This window comes from Sphaeramia orbicularis, chromosome 5 (genome assembly GCF_902148855.1).
Source record: "Sphaeramia orbicularis chromosome 5, fSphaOr1.1, whole genome shotgun sequence".
NCBI lineage: Eukaryota > Metazoa > Chordata > Actinopteri > Kurtiformes > Apogonidae > Sphaeramia > Sphaeramia orbicularis.
This window is the reverse complement of record NC_043961.1, coordinates 19172205-19182317: the sequence shown is the minus strand read 5'-3', so window position 1 is coordinate 19182317 and position 10113 is coordinate 19172205. Positions and strand designations below refer to the sequence as shown.

Below are 10113 nucleotides of genomic sequence, written 5' to 3'. Positions count from 1 at the left end.
ATTACCAGGTGTAATTACTGGGTGTAATTACTAGGTGTAATAACTGGGTGTAATTACTGGATGTAATTACCAGGTGTAATTACGAAGTGTAATTACTGGATGTAATTACCAAGTGTAATTACTGGGTGTAATTATCAGGTGTAATTATTGGGTGTAATTACTGGGAGTAATAACTGGATGTGATTACTAAGTGTAATTACTGGATGTAATTACCAGGTGTAATTACTTGGTGTAATTACTGGATGCAGGAACCATCATGGATTCTTGGTTTCTGAGGTAAGTTTAAGTTAGTAGTTTGTGATTTGGTCTTTTCTTTATAGGCTTTTTGGAGCCTGAAGTGACCGTATTTGAACAAAACAGACAGAACCACAACAACCTGAGGGGTCAGAGGTCAGCTAATGGCAAGGCAAGGCAGATTTATTTGTATAGAACAATTCACACACAGGGCAACTCCCAGTGCTGCACAAAAATGGAAAAGAGACAGGTTAAAAACACAATTACAATTAAAACATAATCAATAAAACATAAATAATAATCAATTAAAACAAAGTAAAAGAGCAGAGTGCAGATAGAACCCTTTCAGTTGTTCTATGCACAGTTGAACAGAGCTGTTTTCAGCCTGGACTTAAACACTGTCACAGTAAAGACCTGTCGGACGTCATCAGGAGACTGTTCCAGAGTTTAGCTGCATGGAACTGAAACACACTGTATTCCAAAATTACTAATATCTCCCAAAATATTGGTCCTATCAACTTGCTGTTTTCACTAGTCTGTTCCTTGACCAAAAATACATAAGTGTGACTAACTACAGCAGTCAGCTCTGTATGGATTTTGTGTGATGCCTGAGACACACAGAAAGATTCCATGTCCCTTTTATAATATAGAATATGTTAATGGGAATTACAAATAATTCAAAATTATTAGTCAAAAGTAACTGAACCTGGAATCACAGATATTAAAATAATCCTAAGAACAAACAGACATTGAACAGGTGCTGGTAGTAACAGGCAGCAGAACCAACCCATAAAGATGGAAGATGCTACACAGCACGTTGGCGCTGTGGATGGAAATATGAGGACAAAAAAAACAAGACGGAACAGTCGACCGACTTAAAATATTATACACACTCTGCAGGAAGGAGTTTTCTTTTCATCGAAGCACTTCCATCTTAAAATACCATATTAATGCAAAGCATATGTTAGAGGGATTCTGCTAGCACTGTGGTTAACGTGTCGCCCAGATTGCGACAAACACGTTAAGTGCATATATATTCTCTTCTTTCTTGAGTCTGTTTACTCATGCAAAATGAAATGCGATACTTGTAGATTAAAAATGAATGATATTTAATTGTGACTAATCAAAATTCATCAAAAGCAACCCTGTGATTAATCTGATTAAAAACTGTAATGGTTTGACAGCACTAATACGTATGTAATATGAAGAATATTTAACCCTTTAACCTCCATGTTTCTGCTGCTATTATCCCTGTACACCACCAGGTGTTGCCATGGGCCCTTTCATTCTTCCTTTGTCCTTTCTTCTCTTTACTGGCCACAGATTTCATTTTCCATGGTTGGTCCAGTATGTACCAGAACCAGAACACAGAACCCCTGAAACTGGTTGTAGTTGTTTGGACTCTGCAGTCATTGAGAATTCAACATTATATTTAACCTGAAAGAACCATCACTGTTGAAGTCAGTGAGTTTGACGGTCGTCCATGTGAGTCTAAGTGAAAGATGGTGGTGACAGTGAGTCCACGTCCACTGGAATGACCTGCACCCGCCCCTCTGTTTACCCCCGCCTGTTTCTGGTGTGTCACCCCACCACCATCCACATAATAACGCTTTGTCCACCAGTGAGCAGTGGGGGCCGGCGGGGACTTTGGGACCACTGAGGGACCAGCCTTGGACCAGTCTGAGGTGGAAGTGCTGAACATCCACAGGTTTTCTTCAGTAGTGGACGGTGGAACCCGAGCAGTGAGTCCTAAACATCTCATTATCTCTGTACTTCTGGTTTTGTTCCTGTTGCTGCAGGTTCAGGGATCGGTTCAGGTCCAGGGATCAGTTCAATGATCTGTTGACGCGATGGTTTCTCTGGTTCTAAATGAAAACCGAGCTTCAGGTTTGATTTACTGTGTTTCATATCAGTGTGTGGGTGTGTGGGGGGTGTTGGATAATCTCCTGTGGAATCCATTCTGCTCTGGTCATTACAGGATTAAGTCAGTGTTCTTTGATTAGATTAGGGAAAAGCAGGACCTCCATGTGTGACATGAATATTGGGTTCAGATGATCCATCCATGAGGTTCATTCTACTGGTTCAGTGGGTCTTCATGAATTAATATAATAATAGATTTGAAAGACTTAGGCTTTATTTGTCCCAGAAGGGATATTTGTTTGCACATGACTGTACTTAGAATTTGCCACAAAAACACACACATCAACATCAGATGGAAGGGAAAAGTACACAAAAAAGGCAGACATATCACACAAACACTTAGTTGTGGTGGACATGGCATCAGCTATGGGAAGGAGGAGAATGTCAGTGGGGTCTGTTGTTTAAAGTGGCTATGCCTGAAACCTGATGGTGAACCAAGTCTGTGAGTAATAACTCCACATCTGATATTTAATGGCTTCAATTTTCATCATTCATGTTCACAGATAAATATGTTTGAGTTTTGTTCATGTCATGTTTGGTCATTTTAATGAAATAACAATGTGACTAAATGAAATGATCCGTTAGAAGGAAGAAAACGACAGATTTCAACAAAGCATGGAACTCATGTCTTTTCTTCCCCAGACATTTTAAAGCAGAAATGTTTTATATTTTACCTTTAAAACACATGATAGTTTTATTCTTTGACTTTGCTGTTTGTTTGGCATAATGAAAAAACTCAACAAAATACAACCAAATAACGTCATAATTCAGTCATTTATGAGTAGATGAGTTGAACCATATATGACATATTAGCTAAATGCTAAACACTAACCCTAGAAAAACACAACTACACAAAACCGCTCATGATTTTATACAGTTAAAGATAACATATGGTTTGTATTGGGGGTAAAATACTTGTTAAATGAGACTAATTATACTCGCGTACAATGTTAGTGAATTAGAAACAGGCCGCCGTCTATATTTAAATGAAAATCATCCAGTTAAAGACACCGGATCCAGTTCCCACCAGCTTTTCTTACCCCACTCTCCCCTACACTTGAATAATGGGCAGTGAATGTGTTTTCAATTTAAACTGTTTGGACTGAACTGTTAAAATGTGGATTATTTAGTGGAGAATGATGCCCCTGTGGCCTCTGTTGTGTTTCCACAGTGTTGATGTGAATGAATGGGTCGGGGTCAGTGTTCACACTGGGCCGTCAGCTTTCACAGTAAACATTCCTCTGGTGTTCTGACCAAACGCCAACAATGATCCTTCAGCTCTAATCAGGCCTGAACCCTGAACAAACCACTCCTTCTGCAGAGTAAACAGTCATGATGGATGGATCAAACCTCACCATTCTACCACTAACACGACGAGTTAAGGACACTCAGATGGAACGGATCATGTTCTGATGGTTCCGGTCCATGTTCTGATGGTTCCGGTCCATGTTCTGATGGTTCCGGTCCATGTTGTGATGGTTCCAGTCCACGTTCTGATCCAACACCTTCATCCGACACATGAATCTGACTGATGGACTGTTCGTCAACATCTGTACAAACAAACCTGAAACTGAACCAACCACAAAGCCCAGATGATGGTGCTGAGGCTCTGTCTCTTGATTGGTGTCCTGAAAGTTGATGCCATGTGATAAAATCTGAAGGCACTAAATGAAGTTGTTGAAATGTTTTCAGTTTCATTCTCTACATTCTATGATGATGACAAACACACGTGTACTTTTTGTCTGTTTTCCTCTTTATTATCTTTAAGTTAAAAGTGGCTAAACTGAATAAACATGTTAACGATCAGCTGATCCACAGCAATGAATCACATGATCAAACACATGGAGAACGTTGGTAGCATCAGAGACCATTAAAGTGATCAACCAAAGTTAGCATGTTAGCGCACTAGTGGTATTAGCATAAAAAGGTTTATTGAACAGCAAAATATATGACAATTGTGGATATTTAAAGTTATAGCAAAAACAGAAGAGACCTAATTCCTCAATGGAAAGTAAACAAAAGGCAAATAATAGTAAAGATAAAACACAAATGAACTAGACGCAGCAGTAAAACTAGCTTCATCGCCTGCTCTTTCCTCCTAAACTAATGTTAATTGCTGTTAGCTCATTTAACTGTTAAAAAAATACATATACAATCAGTAAAACCAAAGTTCATATTTCACCACCTTAGTACAATTAGAAGAACTGTGGACAGGAAGTATCATTTTCAGACATTGGTAGAACGTCAGGATGTCGGTGCAGATCTGGTGGTGCTGCATTATTTCTACTTTATGGTTTAGGTCTAACCGTCTCTGGTATTTCTTCATTCTTCGTCTGGTTCTGAATGTCCAGGTAGTGTCAGTGTTTGACAATGTCTCCACGATCTCGGGTGGCGGCGTTGGCCTTTGTCCTGGTTTTCCTGGGGCCCCTCCCCTCCATGCCAGCCCCTCCCACTGATCCAGACGACGAGGCCTTTGATCTGGAGAGTTATGACCTGAACAGTGAGACAGAGTGGGACAACCTGGACATCAACATTTACGGAGACAACTACGACTACGACGATCTGGACCCAGAGGTGAGGAGGACCAAGCTCCATCTGAGTCGTAGGGGTTGGGTCAGGTCTGATCTGATCTGAGGATGTTTGAGTAAATGTTCAGGTGAGTCTGGTCAGTGACTGTTGGGCCCAATCCCAATTCACCCCTTGGCCCCTCCCCCTTACCACTACCCCTCCATTTTGTGTGTTCATGTGAAGGGGTAGGGGTGTCCCGATTCTCGATGAGTCAGAGGGGAAGGGGTAAGGGGGAGGGCTGTTTGGTCCTCCAAACAGAGATTTTTCAGGACCACACTACAAATGGAGGGGTGTGAGAAATCTCCCATAATTCTGTTTGAATCATCGGCAATATGGAGGTAAACACAGCAAAAATGTGCAGCAGTGTGATGAAAGAAACACACAAATGTATGTATTTTCTTTGTAAATAACTTTATAATTTGATCGTCCATTTAATGCTGTTTCAATGTATCATAGATCACATTTCTGCGGTTTGCGGTTGATAGGCGCAAAAAGATGACCAAGCCCATGCAACAGAGACGGTTACAGCTGCTGACAGCATGGGGAATTCTTTCAGAATCAAAGTTGTTGCAACTGTTTATAGCGGCATCGATGACTGCTGATAGCGAAACAGGTCTTGAAGGGTTGTCTCCTTTCACAGGGGAATGTTTCAACCTCTACCACTTGCAATTCCATTTCAAGGGGTGATGCCAAGTACAAGGTTCAAGGGGTAGGGGTAAGGGGGGAGCCAAGGGGGAGGAGTAAGAAGGAGGGCCAAGGCTGAGGGGTGAGAATCTTTATTTGTCCATAGTGAAGTTCTACAGGACATACATGAAATAGAAAAAACGTAACTCTTTCATTTCAATCTGAACAGAACTTCTTTTTTCATTGACTCCTCAGAGGTTCTCCATGATCCAGTCTTTAAGGATCCATTTTTCTGTTCAGTGTTTCAGTCACTGGATCTTTCACCTCATCTGTTTGTCCAGATTTACAGCTGAAAACAGTTCATTTTGAGCTGTAATGAACAGTTTTTAATGGATTAACTCTAACTGGACACAGAAGGTTCAGATCTATCAGGTATGAGAGGAAACCGCAAAGGTTGGACATGTATACAGTCACACAGATACCAATAGAATAATAATACGTGGATTTTCAGACTGAGTTTTTTTTCACTATTTTCTAATTCAGACATGTGGGATCGGATTAGGCTCAGAGTATTGTACTGGTTTTATCCTGGTTTTATGAGGATTCTTTGGACATGTTTACAGCACATTCAGAAAATGAATCAATCAATCAATCAAATTGTATTTATATAGCGTCATATCATAATAAAAGTTATCTGATGACCCTTTCCATTTAGAGCTGGAATTAACTAGACTCTTAAACCAAATCACCAACAGTATCCTCCAGGAGTAAACACTTGGAGACAGTGGTAGGAAAAACGACCTTTAACAGGTAGAAACCTGGAGTGGACCTCGACTCTAGAGGATGGACCACTGACGATCAACAGGTTTATAAACAGAGCAAGTATAAAAACTGCTAAACCCATTTCCAGAACATATTAAAGTAGAGGGAGGCTGATTTTAACATTGGTGGAAAAACTATGAAAAACTATATAAAGACTTTATGCTTAATATGAACACATTATCTGTAAAAAACAAAACAAAACTGGATATTAGTGTGAATTTATTCAGTGTTAAATCAGCATCCAGACACAGTAGGAAAACAAGGAACAGGTGAACAGCCCCATCTTCAGGCAGGAAGGGAGAACAACACAAAGTAATAATGATACAGTAATATATAAAAAACACTGTGAGGATTTAATTAGCTATATGGAATAAGTACCATATGGTTAGTTGACAACGTAACCGACAACACACACACACACACACAATTTTGCTTTAAAGTTACATAGAGACAGGTAACGGTATATAAGCTAACATTTAGTGCTAGTACTAGTAGCTAACGTTAGCTACTGATGCTAGCTTACACCAAGCTGTATTGTTCATTATTTGAGATCCAACTCACCGTATCAACTTCAGTCATCTACTCCTCTTTTTGTTGGGGGAAAGCAGTATTTCATATGTGTATGTGTGCGTTTTCACATGTGTGTGTGAATGCATTTCATATGTGTATGTGTGCGTTTTCACTTGTGTAAATGCATTTCATATGTGTATGTGTGCGTTTTCACTTGTGTGAATGCATTTCATATGTGTATGTGTGTTTTCACACGTGTGTTTGAGTGCATTTCACATGCGTGTGTGAATGCTAATTCTGAATTATGTCCCATACGGCCCCTCATAAAGATGGATGGGGATGGGGATGAAGATGATGAATCAAGATGGTGGATGAGGATGAGTATTTGAGTATGTGTATTTCTGTATTTTTATCACCAACTGTAGTAACACCTATATAAACTATATCTATGAACCCCTTTCCTTCGTTTGTACAAAGCCGTCGTCTCTCAACTGTTGATTCGACTCCTCTGGCCTGAACCTGTCTATGTTGGGGGTCTCTGGGGGGGGTCAGGTTGAGGTGGGCGCTACAGCACCAGCCACGCCCCCACAATCCAGCCAATCGTCAGCGGAGGAGGAGCTGACCCCACCTCCGGCGGTTCTGTTACCAGTGACCCTGGACTTCAGGGGTCCGGGTCTATTTGGTCCAGAGACGGGTCTGGGTGAGTCTCAGACTGTTCATGTGTCCTGTTCCCTGGTTCTTTGGGCTGATGGGGGTGGGTGTGGTTTGCAGGTATGCCCACCTGTCTGCTGTGTGTCTGCCTGAGTGGGAGTGTCTACTGTGATGACACTGGCCTGGACCACATCCCACCGCTGCCCAAAGACACCACCCACTTCTATGGACGTTTCAACCACATCAGACACTTGAAGAACACTGACTTCATGAACCTGAGTGAGGAACCAGCTCCGGTCTTCATCCATGGATGACCCCAGCGTCCAGTCCTGACTTTCTAATGACCGTTCAAATCTCACCCACAGATCAGCTCCGTTCCATCGACTTAACAGGGAACCAGATCTCAGAGATGGACGAGGACGTGCTCTTGTCTCTGCCTCGGCTGCAGGACCTTCTGCTGGCAGACAACAACCTGCAGACCATTCCAGAACTCCCCGCCTCCATGAAACGCATCGATCTACGCAACAACAGAATGATCAGCCGAGGGCTCCATTCAGATGCCTTCAAGGTTTGGAGACAATAACAGGCTCAGGTCACTGATGTTCCTGCAGAAGGTCCCAGAGGGTTCATATATCTACAAAGTACCAGACCTATGTTCTATGGTTTGGACTGACAGTGATGTCCAGTGACGGGTGGATGAGGATGAAGATATATTTTAATTTAATGTGCGGATGGTGTCACACCCCTGTTGTTAAAGGCTGAATGTAGAAGTTTTTGAAGTTAATGTTGGAGTTAGTTTTGTTCTATTCTATTACTCTGGTTTTTATCTCCGACTTCCATGTAGAGGTTTATTCTTCTATTGTTGTCCTGACCATAAACAACCCTTTAGCTGATGCTGATGTTCCTTCACCGACTGGAAGTATCATCTGTTTTATTGAGTTCATGAGACGCTCTGAGCTCCTTCACAGGTTTAGACAAGTCTGAAAAATTGTATTTAATTTGTCTTAAAAACTGAGTGAATGTATCTGCATGTTGTTAAGTTCCTGTGCTGGTTGACCTTTGACCTGTGTCAGGTCTTCCAGAGGTTGCAGTGTGTTCTTAAATGTACATCTGATCTGACATGTCCTGGAGATATAAACCCAACAGTGTCTCAGTGACCAAGTCCATGTAAAAGTTGTTGCTATGGAGTTAAAACAGTGGAACTCTGAGAACAGTCTATACTGGTTTATTTATTCATATTTACTGGTTTATTGTGGATCTTTGTGCATCCAACTGGTGTTAAAGAACATTTATTTAATGAATGAACAGATCAGACTGCCTTGTAAATGTGTTTCCTATTAAAACCCTGATGATAATCATGTATTGATAATCATATAAGGCTTTGGATAGAGCATTAAAACATGTTAAACATGAGAAGACTGTGTATTCCTCAGACAGTTGAATGGGTTTCAGATGAGAAGGATGTTCTGAGGTGGAGGTGGAGCTCCATCATGTGGTTGTTGTGCTGTATTACAGTTTTCTTTCCTGCTGCAGGACATGAATGGGCTGGAGTTCCTCTACTTGTCGGACAATAACCTGGATTCTGTTCCAGCGCCGCTGCCGCTGAGCCTCAGAGTTTTACACCTACAGGTACAAGAACATTCATGATCCAAGGCACAAATGATCCTGGAAATATTCAGTAACTTCTGTCATTGATCGATGCAGATGTTGCATGACAGGAAACTGTTCCAAAACACTCAAACTAACCCTGCATCAGTTAAAGCATTAGTGGACCCTAACCCTAACCCTGAATGAGTCGAATATTAAAGTCTGTGATTTGTCTCATGTTCAGAACAACAACATCCAGACTCTACACGAGGACGTCTTCTGTCACCTCCACGACCGCAGCTTCATCCGCCGCAACCTGGAGGACATCCGCCTGGACGGAAACCCAGTCAACATCCACCAGTTCCCTCAGGCCTACGTCTGTCTACCCCGGCTGCCAGTGGGGGGGCCCTGATGCTGTGGGAACGGCCCTGGGGTAATGGGAGGGGCCTAGAGGCTGTGGGTGGGGCTGTGGAGCAGTGGGAGGGGCCAAGAGGCTGTGGATTGGGCCCTAAGGCAGTGGGAGTGGCCCTAACCATACCCCCCCCCCCCCAAGCCACAACATCATAACAACCACTTTACATGTTGGAATAAACCTGATCTAAATATTTGATATTGAACCTGACACTGGAAATAAAAGCACAAATTGACCATTATAGGAAATATCATACACCTCCTGTTTATAAATTAATATCATGTCAGTGGAGACAAAAAAACATTTAATTTTAACATTTTTACTGTTTGTTTCAAATGTTTTTTTGTTTGTTTGTTAGTTTTTTTCATTTTCTTCCTCCTTGTATTTTATTTTCCACTGTTTGTCCAAACCTTTGTCATGTTCAGTTGCTCAACTTAAATATTTTCTTAAACATTTTGTAAAAACATTTCATCTGTTTATGAGCTGATAGATGTGGCTTTGACAGCTTTTATTGTGTAAAATGATAAAACTCACATTTCCATCTTTCATCTTCCATCTTGTGATTCTTTTTAATGATCATTTGCTGAGTTGTGAAGGTTCTCATCTCATGATAATCCTGGTTTGTTTTAATGATACAAACTCAGAATGTGGACCGTACAAATCTCATGTCTAATGATCTGATGATAAACTTCACATTAAACTGGAACATGCTGGAGTCTGGATTCTCAACAGGTCTAATAATACATCCAGGGCGTAAACTGAGGTCAAACAGTTGATGCTATTGA

The 10113-nt window shown here is 41.3% G+C and overlaps 1 protein-coding gene across 3 annotated transcripts; it reads left to right on the top strand.

The window, feature by feature from the left end:
- The first annotated feature begins 1855 nt into the window (after positions 1-1855).
- Positions 1856-9873, top strand: optc (opticin). Of its 3 annotated transcripts, none has more exons than XM_030135415.1 (8): positions 1856-1976; positions 4506-4728; positions 7231-7378; positions 7450-7608; positions 7695-7897; positions 8863-8958; positions 9161-9368; positions 9456-9873. In XM_030135415.1, exons 2-7 carry the CDS (start codon positions 4525-4527, stop codon positions 9326-9328), a joined length of 978 nt encoding a protein of 325 aa, XP_029991275.1. In that variant the 5' UTR covers positions 1856-1976; positions 4506-4524; the 3' UTR covers positions 9329-9368; positions 9456-9873. The 3 variants fall into 3 exon arrangements, with proteins under 3 accessions (XP_029991275.1, XP_029991276.1, XP_029991277.1); XM_030135416.1 differs by having other exon boundaries at positions 1856-1980; XM_030135417.1 differs by lacking the exon at positions 1856-1976 and adding an exon at positions 2011-2121.
- The last annotated feature ends 240 nt before the right edge of the window (positions 9874-10113 follow it).